The 19,778-nt window shown below is 45.7% G+C and overlaps 1 protein-coding gene across 5 annotated transcripts in view; it reads right to left on the bottom strand.

The window, feature by feature from the left end:
- The window catches only part of LOC102684544 (CMP-N-acetylneuraminate-beta-1,4-galactoside alpha-2,3-sialyltransferase), a 90,498-nt gene that overhangs the window by 8,262 nt on the left and 62,458 nt on the right, over window positions 1–19,778 (bottom strand). For all 5 annotated transcript variants that reach the window (XM_069193961.1, XM_069193962.1, XM_069193960.1 and 2 more), the window contains 2 exons: window positions 18,092–18,278; window positions 1,406–1,552 (listed from right to left, as the gene is read on the bottom strand). In XM_069193961.1, the coding sequence (XP_069050062.1) occupies window positions 1,406–1,552; window positions 18,092–18,278 (334 nt within the window). The remainder of the gene's footprint in view (window positions 1–1,405; window positions 1,553–18,091; window positions 18,279–19,778) is intronic.

Below are 19,778 nucleotides of genomic sequence, written 5' to 3'. Positions count from 1 at the left end.
TCTTGTAAGGATCAAGAGGTTCCACGCCAAAGACAAAAGAAGTGCTCAGTACTTTCTCCACTTCAACGCGAACACGTCTGGGATAAGCTCCAGAAAACTCAAGATCAACGGCTTCCTCAAACCTACCTCCCCACTTTCACGGCACTCAGTCCCTGGACACGAGAGACATTCCAGCTCCTCAGGCCACCTCCCAGAATGTTAAACAGGGGATCTAATTCTATTCTATGAGATCACTCAGTTTTGTAGCCCAGAGCTCTGTACACCAGGTCAATCTGCCTCCTAATCATCATTAAAATAGAGGCTTGGTGCCCTGTTCTGTCAGGTGGGTATTAAGCTATCAAAGCGGAGGATGTGTCAGACTGTCTGCCATGATCAGTACCTTATGGAGCTGTTCCCAGCCTCATGGTGCCCCAGGGCTCAGACTCGGCGTGGGGAGCCTGGCTATCCGGCCACGTGCTCAGCACATGTTCAGGGTTCAGCTCGAGGTGGCCTGATGGCCCGTGTCTGAGCAGGAAAATTACCTCTTTCCCCCTTACCGGCTTCCGCCCCACGAAACCCGGGCCAAACGCACAGAGTTACGATGGCGCTGAAGAAGTGAACCTCTCATTTCAAAATTGGTTTATGATGGAAGAACTCGTAAAAAGACACTCGTAATTGGCTTCAAAAACGCAATGCTCAACCAGATTTAAATTTTAAGTTTTCCCTCCCAGGAAAACCTCCTAAATTTCCCCCCATTTGTTAAATTTTAATTTCCTGTGATTTGAAATAAAGCTGTCCGCCCTCTATTTATTAGGTCCCACTCGCTTGCAAACAACGCTAATGGACCTTGCATCTGGGGTACCGTACTCCCTGCGTCGCCGGAGCTATCTGAACCTTGTCACACACACCTCCTTTTTTACATGCCATTAAATGGACTTTCAAACCATAGCCCCCCTAGACTAGTTTTCTGGATTTATTTCATTGCAGACGATCTGCTCTTTGCTCCAAAAGGCAGGGACTGATAAACACAACAGACCGGGGGCAGCCGGGTCCACATGCTACACCCAGACACAGCAAATAGCTCTGGAGGGGAATAGTGAGGGACACTGTATCCTCGTCCTTGCAATCAAGAAAACCCTCCTGAAACCATTTCATTTCACCCTTCTTGGTCCAAGAGGTCTTAAGAGCGCAGACAAGATACTGTACCTGAAAAGGGGCAAAATAAAATACCGTGTGTGTTGCGACGCTGAGACCGATCCTTTTTTGGAAATGCACAGGAACTAATGTCATCAAAAGCCCAGTGCTGCAAGCCGAGTGGCATGTGGTGGGACAGTTCAGTCAGTGCTGGTCTTGGGTTTTGCCTCTTACCCTGTTGAGGGACGCAGCGGCGCCTCCTACTGACCGCACCCCTCCCCAGGCCACTCACCCCTTTTCCCATGAGGCCGTTGTTCTGTGGCAGCCCGATGAAGTGGAAGGCAGCTTCCTGGATGAAGTAGGGGCTCAAGATGCGCATCTCGCTGGGCTCTTTGGGCACCTGGTGGGCCACTGATTTCCAGAAGCCCTCTGTGCCGCGCTGCCAAGGAGAGAGAGAGAGGTCAGGAGAGGCAGCCGGGAGTTTTACAGAGCAAGCTGCGCCTGGAGAATGAGGACTGTGCTGATGACAGCTGGGTGGAACCTCACTGTGTTACAGAAAGGAAGAGCAGCACTTTTCCCGGCTGCTTTTCAGCGGCTAACAACTAGTGATCAGCGCCAAACAAAATGAAAGCCATGAACAGAAAACGCATCCTCAGGCAAAAATCAGATTCACTGCACTTGTATGACTTAATCAAAGTCGTAACTCAACCTTTAATTTACAATTGCAGAAAGCAAGCAGCATGAAGTTATGTTACATCACAGGCCTATAAAATGTGTACAATGAGTTTCAACATTTTACATTAAATTGCCTATCATAAGCATTAATTTTAACACATGAGGATTCACATCCTTAACAAGGATATTCCCCTAGCAGTCGAGTCCAAGGTCAGTAAAGTTCAGACGACGCTGAACTTAATCATATCTTTGCCCTCGCAGCCTAAGAAAAGCTCAAATAACAGACTTGTGGACAAAAATGAGAATTAGGGACGGGAAGCCAGACAAAATGATAAAGCATGCATACCCGCAAGGAACGGCTCTGCATTTTATTACCCTTCAGTACTTCACGTTAACCTGCTCTGCATCTATGCCTAAATCAGGCCTTCCACTGCCTTCCAGCAGGAAGAGCCCCGCGGAAGACAGTGACCTCCATGGGTGTTCTGCTTGAGAAGCCTGGTACGGCTGAGCTCCGAGCCATGCGGCTCTCACCATATCGATTACTGGGGAAACTGGCGAGGAGGCCAGCTGAACAATTACCCTGCATTTATTCAATTCGCTCTGCATTGTGATCACCTATTATTTCTCAGCAGGATGGCTAAGTGACAACATCCTTGATGGCAAACAGGCGGTTAGGTTATTGGGCTTAATAGAAATCACCTGTACAAATAAGTGAATGCTGCCTTTGATATCCCAAATAAAGGGAGCAGCCATTGAGCACGGCAAAGTGCTTTGAACTGGCTTGGCTGTGAGCCAGAGACAGGCCGGGGCTCGGGAGATCATTCTAGGCAGCAGGGCTGGGACTGAGGAGCCCCAGCTCCTGTGCATCCTCGGGGGGCTGGTGGCCTGCCTGCTACAGCTGGCACCCGTCACCCTCGCCGTCTCTCGAGAAACTGGAGAGCGGAGGCGTTGGCAAAACCAGGGCAAGGGGAAAGCACGCCGTATGGTGCCAAAGGTACTTGCCATTTTTTACAAATATTGGAAGCCGAGGAGCCACAGGGCAGCCACAGGGCTAGTGAAGGTGACTGAACCGGGAAGGTTAAAGAACAAACCAGTTTGTGTGAACTGGTCAGATCTGCTATTTAGGGTGGCTGCTGCTCAGACAATCAAGAATCCAGAATTGCTACAGCTTGCCACTCAACATTTCTTTATTCAAGCTCACTGCATACATACAAAAAAACGTGCACTACCAGAGCTACTCCGTTTACTCCAACGGCAGTTTGCATTTCATTAAAGGAGGGACAAATGCAAGAAAAAAAAAGTACAGAAACTTAAAAGGAATTGAGCTTTGATTTCCATAGTTTGGATAGAAATATTGTGGGGAAACTGAAAGAGGAAAACTGGAAAAGGAAAGAATTCAGGAGACCCTGCTTGCAAGCTCTGCACAAATTGACCTATTCATTTTAAAGCAGATTCGAGTCCCAGAACCTCGACAAAAGCAAATAAGCATAATGCTCTTTCAAAGCATGGTAACAGAGATGAAATGCCGATAATGGGAAAACTTCCTGACACTATTCATATGCTAATAACTCCCAACAAGCTAGACTTGTACAGCAATATCCAACCTATGCGTCTGTTAGGGGTTGCCAGGCAGGCAGTGCCTGTGCTGTAGGTGGTAATCTTCTCAGGCAGGCTGCTGATTGCACCAAATACCCTCAGACCCAAACAGCTCCTTCTATAGTAAATGCAAAAGCTTGACTTCTAAATATGAGGAGGAAAGGAAGCCCCATGATGACTGCAGAGATGGGCCAAATCAGATACACGAGAGTCCTTTCTCTTGCCATCTTTTAATGCCAGAATCGGGGGCACTGGACGCAAACTGATCCAAAATATAAAAAAAAAAACGACGACGACAACAACAACAACAACTCAGGGCTGGTTTGGGCAGTAAATGTAAGAGTAAATGTTAAAAGCAAAGATAACATCCATCTTGAAAAGGAAAAATGTGATGAAAGTAATGCTACTTGGGCCATTAGCATCCAAATGCTCTTTGAGAACCACTTCAAAGGAAAGCTCTGCTGCAACAGGAGCTCTGCGGTGCGAGTTGGATGCAGTCTTCCCTCCAGACACTTCTGCAGGTCACAGACAGAAAGATCTCCTCCCCACCCTCGTTACAGTAGTTTAGCAAGGCAAAAAATATTAATGTCTTCGAAGCTACTGACTGAAATGATCAGGAAAACTGAAAAGACACTAAATAATTTGATGGGTTGTTCTTGGTCTTAATGTTCCTAGATCAGTGGTGCCCTTATTTAGGCACCACTTTTTTCTGCTTTCTTAATGAAGGAATAATTGAGCTTCAGCAGGGCCCAGTTCACTAATGACTGCATGTAAAACAATGCCATGGAATCTGCTTTAATTTCCTTCAAGATCTATCTGTCTGAGACTCTGCATTTCGGCTGGATTCTGGGCAGATTGATGGCCTGAGACAAGATAAAACAGGAAGTCAGATTAATTTTTTAAAATTACTTTCCCAGCAGTGGAAGCTTACAAACAGCATTCCTGCTGACAGTGGCACTGGGGGGTCTGGACATTGGATAGGGATTTATAATGCTGTTAGATGAACCAAATTCTGCAAACAGCAGAGAAATGCAAATTTATACATAAATATGTCTGATGAAATGTGGCCTTATAGGACAGGATTTTTTTAAAAAAATATCAACGATGGAAATAGGGGACAATGCCAATAATTATAATAATAATTGCTTACACTTATATAGCGCTTTTCTGGACACTCCACTCAAAGCGCTTTACAGGTAATGGGGACTCCCCTCCACCACCACCAATGAGCAGCCCCACCTGGATGATGTGACAGCAGCTATAGTGCTCCAGAACGCTCACCAGGAGGAGAACAGAGTAACGAAGCTAATTCATAGATGGAATTATTAGGAGGCAATGATTGGTAAGGGCCAATGGGAAATTTGGCCAGGATGCCGGGGTTACACCCCTACTCTTCTCAAGAAACACTCCGGGATTTTTAATGACCACAGAGTCAGGACCTCTTACATCTCATCCGAAGGACGGGGCCTGTTTACAGTATAGTGTCCCCGTCACTATACTGGGGCATTAGGGCCCACATGGACCGCAGGGTGAGTGGCCCCTGCTGTCCCTACTAACACCTCTTCCAGAAGCAACCTTAGTTTCTCCCAGGAGGTCTCCCATCCAGGTACTGACCAGGCTCACACCTGCTGAGCTTCAGTGGGCTGCCAGTTGTGAGCTGCAGAGTGATATGGCTGCTGGCCATAATGGATTTAATCAAATACCTGTATTTGTTAAAACAGCAGGGAGTTTCAGAATAGGCGTTGGCTACACCTGGGGCAACTTTGACAAGAGGAACTCTGGCCATTTGGCAAAGAAGGCCGACTTGCTTATCAGTGAACAGCAAGCTGGATGTAGCTGGCAGTGAGTGTGAGAGATGTAAACGCATGCAAAGGGATGGAGGGAGACGAAGGTTTCCAAGGTTTGATGTGACCTCGTCTCCGGCCCTGAACACTTTCTCGGACCCTGATCGCGCAGAAGGATTGTGGGATTCCAGGCGGCCTAGCGATTCCCAGCGTTCCACCTGGCAGTCCCGAGCAGAGCCAGAGCCAAGGACAACGCTGATTGGAAAGAGTGACAGTTCTGGCTGACAGTCTACCGAGTGTGGGGTAACGTATTTGATTTATTTTTAGGATCGTTAGGAAAAACAAAAAGGACCAATTAGGTTTTAGCCCCCCTATGCTACAGCGCTTTTCGTGGCTCGCGAGCCAGCCCGTACGAATTAAAACGACTAAAAACTGACGGGAGATGGAAATCTAATCCTCCCAGGCAAATCTGTGGGACCGAACTCATGAGAGGCTTTGCACTGTACTGCAATACGCATCACTCAGCTAAGGAAGTGAGCTCAAGGCCTTTAACGACGCCCACTGCGCCTTTCCCTCTGGGGGATCTCCGGACTCGTGAGGGAGGTCGTTCACGTTCCGGCACTCGTGTGGCGTCTCGCTTTCCGGGAACAAACGTTCACAGCAGAGGACTGGAGCCCCACAGAGCCCTGCTGCTCACAGGGTGGGTTGTAGGTGGGCGGGAGCACGGTGTGGAAAAAGTGTGCTTCCAAGTCCCCTTTCGGCGGGCCTCTGGCTTCCATCACCGGGCCGCAACGCAGCTCCGCGGGGGGCGAAGCCGGAGAGAGGCCGGAGGAGCTGGAGCTCCTGGCCCGAGCCGGGGATGGAGCAGTTCCGGCGCAGGCAGGTCTATTTTTAATGCGGCTGTGCGTGTCCGACTCCAACACTGGGATCCGGGTCGGCGGCGCCAGGTATGCGGTACAGGTGTTGCAGAGACAGCTCCCACCGCGCGCGCGCCCGGCTGTTCTCCCTTTACAGCCCCTGCGGGCTGCGTTTGCGCGGCTGGAAGGGCTTGTCAGATACGTTTATATCCATGTAGAAGGATGAATTGCAGCATTTTATCATCCGCACACAGATCACAGGTGCAGCCTTTTCGAGTCTCGTTATTTTTTTTATAGTCCAGAACAGGTTCTTGTTGTAATCCCCATCACCAAAGGCTTCGAAGACTTTTTAAGAGTGCTGTGACCACAGCAGGTTACACCTGGTATTATGGACCTCTTGGCTTACAACCAGCCCTCCATCTAAACTCAGACTTATGGTGGCTTTTTAGCTGACAACATAAAAAAAGTATCCTGATGGATCGCTGCTTTATTTTCCTAAAAGTCTGCGTTCAACAGGGGAGGAAAAATAATGATCACCTTGTTCCCATCAAACACCACATACCCTGAAACTGATCTCCCAATAAAACACCAAGCAAAAGCTCTCTAGGGAAGCAAGCTTTGAATGGCCCTTGACATTTCTCCCGCATGCTGGCTGACTATAAAAACCTGTCTATAAAACTGCAGTTTACAGGGGTGTTTGGACACGGCTGTCCACATTATTACAGGAGTTACGAAGACAGCCCGAGAAGCTAGCAAGCACCTGAGTGTGGTTCGGACACCAAATTCCCACCTGTTCTGTTCCAAACTCCGACAGCATCAAACTGACACTGGATGCCACACACAGCTGTGATGTGATCTTTGCAATTTGATCAGGGAAATTAGAAGAGGAGGAATACTCTTCTATTCTTTTGTCCTTTTGTCAACTCAGCACCAGGAGCAAAAAGGATGAAAATATCTCAAACGGATACAGGAGATTGAGGGAAGCACTTAGGACTGAAGAGTGGCTAAAGAGAAAGTATACATTAATGCCAGGCACACCGACTAAAGTTTGGACAGAAAAAAATGTTGTCAATAGGCTGCATAAAATATAGTATGTGTATTTTAAAAGCTCTTAAAAATCTTTGGAGAGATGATGGATGCTGAGTGCCCCTTTCTGATTAAAAACATGGAACCCTGAGGCAGAGAGGCACAAGACTTCTGCTTAGTCTTTTGTGCCAAAAGTTCAAAGAAGGTCTTTAAAAATAATTTACAGCACTAAGTCAGGGAGAGGTCCTGCAGTCCTACCAAAGTCAGTGCCGCACACTAACTGGACACACTCCCGCTGGGGTCAGTGCATGTCAGCAGAGTAAGGGCCTGTAGCAGCCCGGCCACAACGTCTGGAACAGTGACAGCCACAAAGACGTCAGGGGTCCGACTTGTTACGTTTTCCAAAACACAGCACCTGCCATATTTCTGATTAGGAGCCAGGCTCTTGGGATTCCTTACCGCTTCAATGTGGAGAGGTACCTCTGAAAAGGTACTGGATGCATGATTCTTTCTGAAAAGGCACTGGATGGTTAATCCAGGACTTGGATCAGGGCAATTAAAACTCTTGAGGGGGGCTCTGATCAATTTGCTCCGACTGTCCCGTGAAACGTTTTTGGGAGGCAGAAGGGGAGGGGGTTGTGTAGCACTGGCCAACCACGACTTATGACTCTGCTTGTAGTTTGCAGCTGGGGAGGGATCCATCTCAGCCCTCTCTCATTCTGAGAACCCAACATGTGAAATTTTGCTTCTACAGATTAATAAGCATGTGATCACTGTTTGGTATTACGGTAATTTTCAGTGCAAATGAGCAAAAAAAAAACTGCAGTCTTTTAGGACTCTTTTAAAAAGACACAACACAAGAAACCCTGAAGCCCTCTAAGTTTATCCTGTCTGAAACTAACACGGACCTCTGAAAAACAGATTAGTCCAATTAACAGCATTCCTCCCATGGCTTGGAACGGTGTTTTCCTTTCAGTGTTGAAAAAATGTTTTACTGAATGGCACTGCTTGGTTTCAACCCTAAACTGCTTGTTTTTTCGGGTTTGTTTCATTGAGAAGGTTTCTGGAAAGACATGAAAGGCGTGCCGCAGAGACCGGAGAAGCCCAACAAAAATTAATCTCGACTCTTGCTTTGTCTAAAAAAAAAAAAAAAAAAAAAAAACAACCCACTTTCAGAAAGTCACGTCAAGCTTTGAATTAGAAATAAATCGTGCAATTACAGAGACGGCACGAAAGTTGATTTATGACAAAAAAATGTTTTGATTTCCTTTAACATGGAAAGATTTCAGCTGAAGACAGTTGGCCTAAACAGTGAAGAAACAGGTGACCTCAAATGGGAGGACCCATGCTTTCTTTTTTCTTAAAAAGAAGAAATAAACCTAATGCTCAAGCTTCCAGACTGCACTCGTAAAAAAAAAAAAACAGACCGTATCTTTTCAGATTTAAATGCTCTCCTTGACAGTGTCAGCTCAGTTTCTACATCCATCATATATCCACTCAATACTTTCCACACTGGCTGGATGCTGAACTTGGTGAAAAGTGACCAAGAATTTTTTAAGGCAAATCAAACTTGGGAAGATGGTATGGGATCCTGAAGAGAACAGTGGATAAATACATTTTTAGATAATTAAGCCATTGAAGAATTTATGCTATTTGGGGCTGAATGAATGAATGTTCATGGTATATAGGAATATTTGTGAGACAAAACTTTTTATTGTTAAAGAACTGCTTGATAAAAAGCAAAGGTACAGTGAGAACTAAAACTAAAGATTTTCAAGCAATGCACTACCTTTGCAAAAGACCCCTATGGGGAAGAAAGAAAAGCAATGCACAGTGAAATCACAGTAAAAAGCATGTGCGAGCCTGGGCAGTGGTGAAGATAAACGGGGTCAAGTCAGTCCGCAGCAAACTGGACAAGGCACAAGCGCAGCAAGGAGAAAGCAAAGCGCAGCAGAGCACAGCAATGCATGCAGATGCTCTCGGAGCAAAACCCAGTGACAGAGTGCTGAGCAAGGGTTCAGTCAGGGCTTCAATACCAACAGAGGCCAACAAGGCCACTGCCGGTTAAGAAGAAGCAGGGGGTCCGGACAACAGCCTGTACCACGTATGGATAGCCCCAGTGTATGCATCAGACCGCACGGAGCCTACATTCGCACGGATATAATTACAAATACAAAATAAGTGCACCGCCACAGTAACAACATGAAAAATCCACGGTAAAATTTCAAAAGCCTGAATATTCAACATTGAAGAGCAGATGCTGGTTTGCTGTACTGAGGCATCCGGTCCCAACCGAAGGTTATGTATCAGTGACTAGGCAGCGGCTAAGAGACCTGTCTGGTAATAGAGCACATAAGGAATGTTTTCCTTGCTGGGGTTCTGCACCACTGCAAAACACAGGCAAGAAAAGGGTTCTGGGCTGCAGCTTTTCCAGTCTTTAAAAAACAGGTGCAGGGTCTTGTAAAGAGCAGGGATGTAATCACCAGCTGAACGTTTCCCACCCTGGACTTCTGAACATTCCAAGAAAAGCAAACTTCACACAACCCTCTTAACATCTCAAAACATTGTTACAATTATTTCAATGAAATAAAGCAAATTCTTCCAACGCAGAAAAGAAAGAGGATTTTGAAACCGACTTGCTGAATTTAATTACAGCTGGAGAAGCTAAGGAGGCATAAGTAAACAAGGCGTGGGAGTTTGGTTATGGTCAATAAACACCCCACCCTATTTAAATGGTGTGTTCTAAGAAAGAGATATAATTCTGAAGAAACAGATTTTTAGAAATGTAAAACAATTTCTCTACCTTAAAGAACTGAATCAGGGATGTCCAATCATGCTTTCTCTACCAAAACCGGTATTATCAGGCATTGCAAGTGTATCCATTGAGTTCTAAAAGAATAAAAGCATCTATATATCCGATTCCTTTCTTCCTTCAATGATACGTGGTGAAGCACTAACAAGTATACGAAGGGAAACCTCTCTCAAACCACAGTGGAAAATGGCTGAAAGGGATGACAGAGGGCTGCATCTTAGGATGGGTAACATAGCTGCAAAACATGATGCCACCACATCAATTAAATGAAAGCAATACCCAGGAACATGGTATCAAGAACTAAGCCATGAGCTACAGGCAGCTGATGGAAAACAAAAGCTAGAACAAAGCACTGTGGAAGATTAAGACCCTGTATCACCATTAGAGCAATTAAGAGAGGCCTGTGCAGCTTCTCTTTGTGGTATAAAAACAGTAGCCTCTCTGAGTACACCTGAACACATCAGAGAGATGGCAAACTGTTAAGTACTTACATGATTTCAATAACAGTACTACCCTGTTCTGTGCACACTCTGCTCTCCTAACGGGCAGCATTTCCCAGCTTGCTAATCCTGTCCTCTGAGCTCTGAGCTCTACCCGGCCAGTCTGGTAGCCAGCAGACCGAGAAACCTAATCGGGGCTCACAAAAGACAGCGGCACGGAGACAGACAGCAGAGAAACTCATATCGAAGCAAGCGGAGGACCTTTCAAATCGGCTGCCCCTCTTCCCAGGCACAACAAAGACTTTCCCAGGCACAAAAAAACATCTCCTCAGTGGCTCTGCCTTCAGCAGAGAGCCAAGGCAGATAAATACACCTTTCAGAAGGAACTTTAAGCAGTCATATTACATGATGAGAAAGCTGTTCCATAACAACCTCCCAGAAAACAGCTAAGACTGTTTTCTGCTATGAGAAAGTCTGAGATATAGGTACTCATTTTTTGAGCATACGATTACCGAGTACGTTCTGGGTTTTTTTCCCCATAAATCGACTATAAGTTAACAATGGCGTGCTTACGAAAAACGCAAAAAATAGTGCACACTCAACCCTGGGTTTTCGAAAGTCTCCAATTTCTTGCTGAAGATAAAATGGTAAATTAATGCACTGCAGACATTATTAAAGCTCGGAAGCTAGCATGCATGTTTTAGCATTCGTGCTAGTGTAAACGTTTATAACGGTGCTTGAAGTGACTACTGCTCCAAATGGTGAATAACTCCAGATTGCTCCCTGATAGATGTGGTCTATCGCTGTGAGAAGCTGTGCAGATTTGCGTTGGCATGCCGAGGGAACAGCACTAACAGCAGGGCAGTGCACCCAGATGCAAGCTGGTGTGCATCTGCTGGACACATGGTACACTACCAAACTGGCCCCTGAGCAAACACTGCAGGTTTACTCAGGGAATGCCACAAATAGCTGGGCAGACCCCAGTGGCAAGAGCCTAGACTTAATGCGTATAAAACAGGTCTTCCTTTAACTCTACCTAATGAAAACGGGAGGAAAGTGAAGCCAGAATACAGAGGAAGACTTTGGTAACTTTTCTATGTCTGTGCTAAATTCGCTACACCATTTTCAGTTTCCAGATTGAGTCCGGTTTACAATAAATGGGAAAAAAAAAGTTCCCCCCATAACTACATACCTGCTCAGATGCTCAATTTAATTTGCACCTGTATAGTTTACCCTGTAATTTCTTGGATAACACAGAATGAAGGCTTTATAGCTACTGGAATAGCCTTTTTAGCAATGATAGAAAAGTGAGTTCAGAGACTTCACCCCTAAATAAGGTTCATTTATAGATACACAAACTAGTAGCCTTGAAAGGTTACACTCCCACATAAATACTAGTACTCCTTGAGTTTAAGTGTGTTTCTGTGCTAGGATTTCTAGGAAGATCTTTAATCAGTCAGGTTATTTACCAATATCCTGACTTACACAGCCACCCGAGTTGCTAGCTGGGATAAAAGTAAGGTAACCCTGCATACAAATTCAAACAATGCAGAAAGAACAAGGGTAATGAAGTGTTTAAGATGTTATCCAGTGAATGTGGATGACAAAAACCCTTGTGCATTGAAACAGCTGCTGCAGATGCGCTGAATTTTCCCGTTCTGTGGAGCTCGACAGTTTTGCAGAGTCTTTGCAATGGGCACAAGACCTGGAGGGTTCGGCCAGCTCTACGGAAGAGCAGTGGAGCATGTCGCTACCCCCTGAACTTGGTAATGATCTTGCAGCCCTTGTGGTGCAAGTCCCTTTTGTAACAAGGAATCCCAAGCATGTAACCACTTTAAAGCAGACACGACCTTTGTCTGGCCAGGAGTGCAGTCAACCACTTTTCCCACTGACTCAGATCAGACAGCTGAAACCGCGTGCACAATCTTTGCCTTCAAACTTATCCCAGAAAACACGTAACATCCTAAGCCACTGGAGGCCACAGCGCCAGCGAGAGTCACCAGTGTGCACACGACTGCCCCCAGCATTGCGCAGCTGAAACCTGTCTAGTTCTAACAAAGGGGCGATTGTCACAGTTCAGGTTGTGGAAGAGCCCAGAATTCGCCCTGGACTTTCGTGCCTTTAGCTCCTGTCTCCCTCATTACCCTGGCGGTTGTGCTGGTCCAAGAACCCAGAGGCCAGATTCGGGACAGACTGCAGGACTCCACAGCTGTGATGCAAAGAACCTGGGTCAACAGATTCCACTTGGTCAAGCCACCGACTCTGCGGGCAGACTGATGGATCAGAGCTCCGCGGCCTTGAGCTGGGCAGTGTGCTCCCCTGAGGGTCTACATGTACACACGTGGCGGGCAATTACTCCGGCTCTGTGACATGCGGTCGTTGCCAGCTTCATGCTCTGTTGCCTCATCTCATCTCATCTCGAAGAGCACCTGCTTCCCTCGACACCCCCTCGTGACTATTAGCGGTTTCGCGTGACAAAACGGGCCACCGCGCTGGGGTGCACCCCAGTCGCCAGAGAGTCAGTGGTCGCTTGTAGTGCCCTTCTACAGTTCTGGTTTCCGCTGGGTGAATCTCAAGAAGCCGAACCCTTGAAGGGAATCCTGCAGAACTAAAGTCACTGGTGTCACAGGCACTTCTCACGGCTGAGGATACTTCATGTCTCTGGTTTAAATCTTGCAACATTGGTTAAAAAAATGTGCTTTAAAACTACGAATGTGAAGCAATCGTAGCAAAAAACAGTTTCTATTATTCAGGTAATTTTGCTCCCTAGAGCACATTCCCTACAGCCTACTGTACCAGGAGGTGCAGCGCTATACAGTATGTAAGGAGGAGGACTGTTTACCAGAGGGAAGACTGTGCTTCAGATTGGCCATGCTTGCCAGACGCATTTGCACAGGACAGGACAGGCCTCTCAGAGGAAAGACGCAGCTGAGAGAGCTGTAAGGGTTTTGCTGCGCTTGGGTATCCATGAGGACGACCGCCATGTATATCAGGTGGCGAGGTCAAAAGTGTGAAAGTGAAAAAGACACCAAATCAAAACAAAAACATTTCACAGGCTCAGAAATCAAGTGCATTCCATACTTGGCACAGGAACACAAGGGGTAATCAAAAAGAGGAGGAGACTGCGTCACAACCAGGTAAGCTTTTAGCCTTTTAAGTCTGGCAAGCCTGGGGGAACTTCAAACACAGAAATGTTATAAAAACTTCCACTGCTTCTTGCAATGATAACCGAGGAGCGCATGCATGCATATTTCTTCAAAAATGCTAACGCTCTTTATTTTACAGTGCATATAATCAAAAGGTTCATGTCAGCTTACACAAAGAGAAGGTCAAAGAAAAGTAAACTGGATAATGATCATACAGTATAAGCACAACCTATCATCATTCTGCATAACATAGTTATAACCCTATGTTTAAATGTAATGTACCACAGCTGTCTGTTATCTTGGTATCTAGACCTAGATATCTAACTGCAGATTTGTATGCATCATCAAGGTAAGCTGGTTAGATCCAGTTAAACAAAAGTACTGTGTAGAAAACAATGTTCCCTTAGTACAGCCACACAGGATAATCTTGTGAATGTAAAGAAATCCCTACTGCATGATAATGCACAATAATCTTCTAGTAATGCCTGACCCCCAGTGGGTGAACCTCTTTAAACTTCTTTAACAGTCCAGGTGCTTTTTATCATAAGTCACCCTTTAGCTTTCCACTATTGTGAGTACTGATGTCTTACTTGGTAAAAGCCGTAATAAAGAAAAGGAACACTTAAATCACAGACATATATTATGAAGTAAGGGGCTTAGGAGAAATGGTTGGAAAAACACCAATGAGGCCTGACCACAGACTAGTTTGGAGGAGGTGTAGTGTTACAAGTCCACTGACTTTCATTTTTCAAAGGAATCCTGTAGTCAGTCCTTTTTAAATCTGACTGAAAAGGAACTGATTTACATTACCACTAGGAACTATGTCATGATTAATAACCTGTTTTTTTAGAGAGAAAAAATTCCAATTTAGCATTAGCAAACAACCATTATTTAGAGATTAGAGATGTCACATCATGCCCATTTCAGTGCAAATCCACTTCAGATGTTTTGGCACCTGCTTGTGAAGTCCTTTACATGCAATTTACTTGTGTTTAAAACAATGCAAACTAGCAGATTTAGTATGAATAGGTAAGATAACTGCATGCCTAATTGTCTCTCAGTTCATCCAAGATCAATGTCAATGACAAATGTCTTCCGTGATGCTTTTTAACATATACATCATTTCAATATCATTTTGGAAGTAAAATCTGTTCTGTTCTGCTTTCATGTGACCTCAAATCAGTCAGGGTGTGCTCTTGGGGAAACCCCACTTCATAAATCACAACTTCAGTTCTGGTTTATTACTGGCCCTGGTATCCAATGACATTTATGTTCGACTGTTTGGGTTAATTTTGCCGTTTTCTCCCACTATGTACTGTTCCTAGCATAATCCATTAACTAGTGGCACACAAATGTGTTGATCGTAGACATGTATTGTAAGGAAGTCAACTGGACCTGATTTTTTTTCAAGGTTCTTGAACTGCATAACTTTTCTCTAGCTATGCAAACTCTGCACAGTGAGTCGACACTGTTGCCAATACAGGGTCTGGCACAGATCGAGTATTTAGATTAGGGCACGTTTGTCACCAGATCAAACTCTAGAGCACCTGCTGTAATTGAACTGCTGAGCAACATTTGGTGTTGAGCTAAGTCTACACACAGTCTCCTGGGATGGCACTGAAAATTCACTTTCAAGGCTGAAAAATGCTGAAAAGCCTGGCATTCCTTCTGCCTGGAAAAGTAAACATGTGACAAAAGGAATTTGTGAATCCAAGACATCAAAGCTCCCACATGCTACAGTTCAAAGTTTTTGCTACTCTTCATTGCAGAAAGGGAAAAAGGGAGTGGTATTTTTGGAACAGGAGTCAAAAGCTGTGATTTTCTAAAGCTGATTGTCTATGAAGTCACACATGCCTTTGAATAGGCAGTTTGCTTGTTTTAGCAACTTTAAAGAGGGAAAAAAAAATCACACTTTAATATTCCTGGGCTGACTGAGCTGTTGCTAGAAAACACAAAAAGGTATACTTTTCCTTTCATACCAGCCACTGAAAGCACTGTTTAGATGCCAGTGCCAACTGTACCAGTAACAAAACAGCAGCTGGCAATAAAACAGATCCGTTTATACACTCAGAATCACAGCTGAGCGCAGACTGTGCCTTGAAACAATGAAAGGTATCTGAGGACAGCAAGAGAATTCTATGTAAAGTTCCACTAAACAAAAAAAGCAAGAAGATAAAACATGAAAGGCACACAAAAAGTGAAAACTTTTAAATCTACAGACATTATTGACACAAGGTTTTTAATTGGTCTTGGAAAAAGGCATGTGGTCAAAAACAGGGCATTCGATTCCATATCAAGCAAACAAAGCATTTCGAGTGATTTAACTGTTACTTGGGAAAGTGCTGCTTAGCTCCAGTGTCTCACTGGGGCCACCTCCAAAATATACAAAGGTGGTCAACATATACTCATAAAAAATATATCTAAACATAACCATGGCTACCACGCTTTGTAGAACGACAAACATCCAAGTAAAATATTACCTCTGGGACAAGTGGAGACTAAACATGTCCAGCACACCTTTCTTACAAATGTCTTAAAAGAAGTTGCGTACCACACACTCACAGAACTGCTCTGGTCAATGACTGTACCTGCCTGGGCCCAGCACGAGGATAAAGAATCCATGAGATATGAAAACCAGATGATATGATTTAGCAAGTCTGCTGACAAAAAAATAGATAAAGGACATGACTGGAAAATGTTCCAATTGTATGAGGGGTCCCACCCATTAATGCATTGCTAAAAGGAACCAGACAGATTAACTGCCTCAAGTGGACTGACCACAAGTTGTCCTTGTACCCAAAACGTTTTTTCCATTACTTATTTGAACTTGCTTCTGAAGCACAATGGTTGGTTTTACTAGCCAAAAGGATACTTGGACATGATGCAAAATTGAGATTTTTTAAATATTCACATATCAGCCATTCCTCTGCTCTCTGGTGAGTCCTGAAAGGAGAGTACGACTGCGATTGGTTTCAGGATGATTACTACAGCGCTGCGTGGCAGAAGGCCACACTGGAAGGGACCGCGCAGAGAAGTGCCGATATAATGGTCAGAGGTGCGAGAAAATAAACAGTCTGAAGAGCAGTCAGGACCTTGGTTTTACATCTCATCCAAAGGACGGCGCCTGTTAACAGTATAGTGACCCCGTCACCGTACTGGGGCATTAGGACCCACATGGAGCGCAGGGTGAGCACCCCCCTGCTGGCCCCACTAACACCTCTTCCAGCAGCAACCTTAGTTTTTCCCAGGAGGTCTCCCATCCAGGTACTGACCAGGCTCACACCTGCTGGGCTTCAGTGGGCTGCCAGCTGGGAGCTGCAGAGTGATATGGCTGCTGGCACAATGTAGCACAGCAGCACAGACTCAGCCCCCTGTCCTTGATCTTAATGCCACAGAGGACTGCAGCTTTACTCCCCAAAGGCAGCTGTGAAGCATCAGGGCACTCGAGTGTGACCAAGTGCTTTTCTTCATTTGCCTTCTTCCTTTTTGATAACCTAACTAAAGCAGAGCTTCATTAATTTTCCACATCCTTCTGCTTTAGGAAGGGAGATAAGGGCAGATATTCAGTCAGAGCAACTTGCCAATTTAGAAGCCTTCCGCCACATTGAAAGACTTGTTACGGCGCTCCTCAGACACAAAAGCAACACAGTTTTAAAAAAAAGGTGAAAGAAGCTTGAGCTGGAAAAACCCATTAATAAAGCCTTTCATTCCTGGTTATTCCCCACAACTTTGCTACTACAAGTGAGGCCTACTTTCAGAAACCGGAGTGGTTTAACATTTTCAACATCTCATGAAACTGTTTTAAAATGTAAGAGAATCATGGTATAAACCTTCGTGAATGTACTTTAAAATATATATTACAACAAACAGCTTTGGCATTTTCCCAATAAAAGGTCTTCCGTGGTGAATTTCCTTCTCTACTCTAGACTAACTGTAGTAAACATGGTAAACTTGCCCCCAGTTGTCTCACTTGTGGAAAATGGGATTTTCTCCTCTTTAACAAACACTGCGCAAAGTGACATGGCTCTGAAGCTGCAGAGGAGCCCTTCCAAATCAAAGCTAAAGAAGCCCATTGCTGGGAGCAGCCATGCAGTTTCTGTTGCCTCGGTGTCTCATTAGTTACGACATGAGACGTGGTGTCCTGCTTGAGGACATCCAAAAGCTCCTCATGCAGGACGCGATGAATGTTCCAGCTGTGCTCCAGTACTTCCTGTGACATGTTCACGGGAAGTACTGGAGCGGGGCGGAGAGGTGGCTCTGTGGCTGAGGATCTGCGCCTGTGGCTGGAAGGTTGCCGGTTCAAATCCCGCAGCCGGCAGAGAAATCCTGCTGCCCCTGAGCAAGGCCCTTAACCCCCAACTGCTCCAGGGGCGCCGTACAATGTCTGACCCTGCACTCTGACCCCAAGCTTCTCTCTCCCTGTCTGTGTGTCTGTGTCTCATGGAGATCAAGCTGGGGTATGTGAAAAGACTAACTCCTAATGCAAGAAATAGGGCTAATAAAGCGATGTTATGATGTTCTGGTGTCCCCGCAGGCTGGTTCCAGGCTGCAGATGAGCATACTCAACTAACACCCCATGCAGGCAGAAGAGGGCTTCATCACCACCCTGCCGCCCCCGTCAGGCCCGCTGTAGGGCACTTACCAGCCTCTCTCTGAAGACCATCTGCCTGAGCCACTTGAAGTCCAGGGGTTTGAAAGCAGAGAGCACGAAGAGGGAGTCCTTCTCGTAGCGCTCCGGCTTCTGGATGGCCCCCTCGGGGTAGGTGATACGGAGGGTGGTCTTGGAGCCCACGTCCCGCATGTAACCAGCCACGGGGGCCTCGTTCAGCCTGCGAGGAGAGGGCATCGCCATCAGCGCCCGGCGCGTGCCATACTCATCTACCCACCCCCCCTGTCCGTGCAGGCAGAGGAGGGGCTGAATCATCACCCCCCCCCCACCGCGCCGCTGGGTCCCACGCCCACCAAGATCCGCACGAGGACGCCACCTGACTCGTGGCTGGGCGTCCACCTCACCTCCTCGTGCCCAGCACGCAGGCCCTGGGAAACCCAGCGGAAAACGTTTCTGCGGTTTGCAAAGATGAGATCTGCTTCCAAAACCCCAATTAAAAATGGTACTTTCCAGCTATCCAAAAATAACCACTGTTGCAATGCGCTAAAATGTTTTGATCATATTTTCCGCGAGGTGTCAGGTTAAGTAACTTGCCTGTTACAGCGGAATCATTTCAGCGCCCAGTGTCTGCAAACGAAACACTGACTAACTTTTTTGGGGTCTGTCGATCTTGGATCTTTCAGACCCCTTCTTGTATATTTTCCAAGGATACTTGGAAACCGTAAACACAAGTCCCATTTTTAGATTGAGCGGGGAAGTAAAATATTTTAAAATAGCACACATAATCAAGTGGATAGCAGGGGGAAAAGCACCAATAAACATTAAAAGTTCAGATCATAGCAACAGTTAACTCCTGCAAGAATTGAGTACAAATTAATAATTACATTCTTGCAGTCAAGTCATACGCTAGGAACTTACAGGGAACTTATGAATTATAGGGAAAAAGTCCCTGGCAATAAATGCTATTAAGAGATATTTAGTAACTCCACATGGAATGAGGTAAACACCTGCTATTTACACAGACAAATCAAACAAAGTTCTTGTTTCCATTTCTGTCAGATTATTTTTGCAGCTTTGGTTCATGTAAGATCAGAAAATACAATTAACTTTGCACTAGATAAAGACACACTCAGAAAGCCCAGTCCAGTACGGAGCCCAGCACTGGAGCTGCGGGATTTCAAGAAAGGGCAACGGCTCGTTTTTCATAGCCTAGTGATGTTAAAAAAAACCCGACAGTAAAAAAAAGGCATCTGTGACGAGGCGGCAAGTCTTTTTAGCGGATGAGTGTGACCATCAGACTTGGACATGAGAAGAGGAGCGGGAGGCATGTACCAACCCAGCAGGATCAAGAACAAGTGCTGTCAGCACCGTCCAGCACAGGGGCCCACTGAGCTGGGGCCGGAATCGAGAAACGAGAAGAGAGCAGGCTGCAGGAGAACAGAGTCACCGTCACCGCTTCACAAATCCGTTTTCATTGCAAACAGCAGGCAGGTCACAGGGAGTTCTTCATGCTTTTTAACAACAGTCGCGGCGCAAAAAAACGTATGTTTCGCCGCAGCATCATTCCCCGCTGGGAAAGGGCAGCGAAATTCACGCAGTTAACCGGTGGGTAAAATCCGTACTTTTCGTATGCTAATCAACAAACCCAGATTGGAAAGCTAACAGCGTGTTCGCCGTCTGTGGTCTGAGAGTGTTGAAGAACACGACTGCAGAACAAATT

This window comes from Lepisosteus oculatus, chromosome 9 (genome assembly GCF_040954835.1).
Source record: "Lepisosteus oculatus isolate fLepOcu1 chromosome 9, fLepOcu1.hap2, whole genome shotgun sequence".
In the NCBI taxonomy this organism is placed as follows: Eukaryota; Metazoa; Chordata; class Actinopteri; order Semionotiformes; family Lepisosteidae; genus Lepisosteus; species Lepisosteus oculatus.
This window is presented reverse-complemented; position numbering and strand designations above follow the sequence as displayed.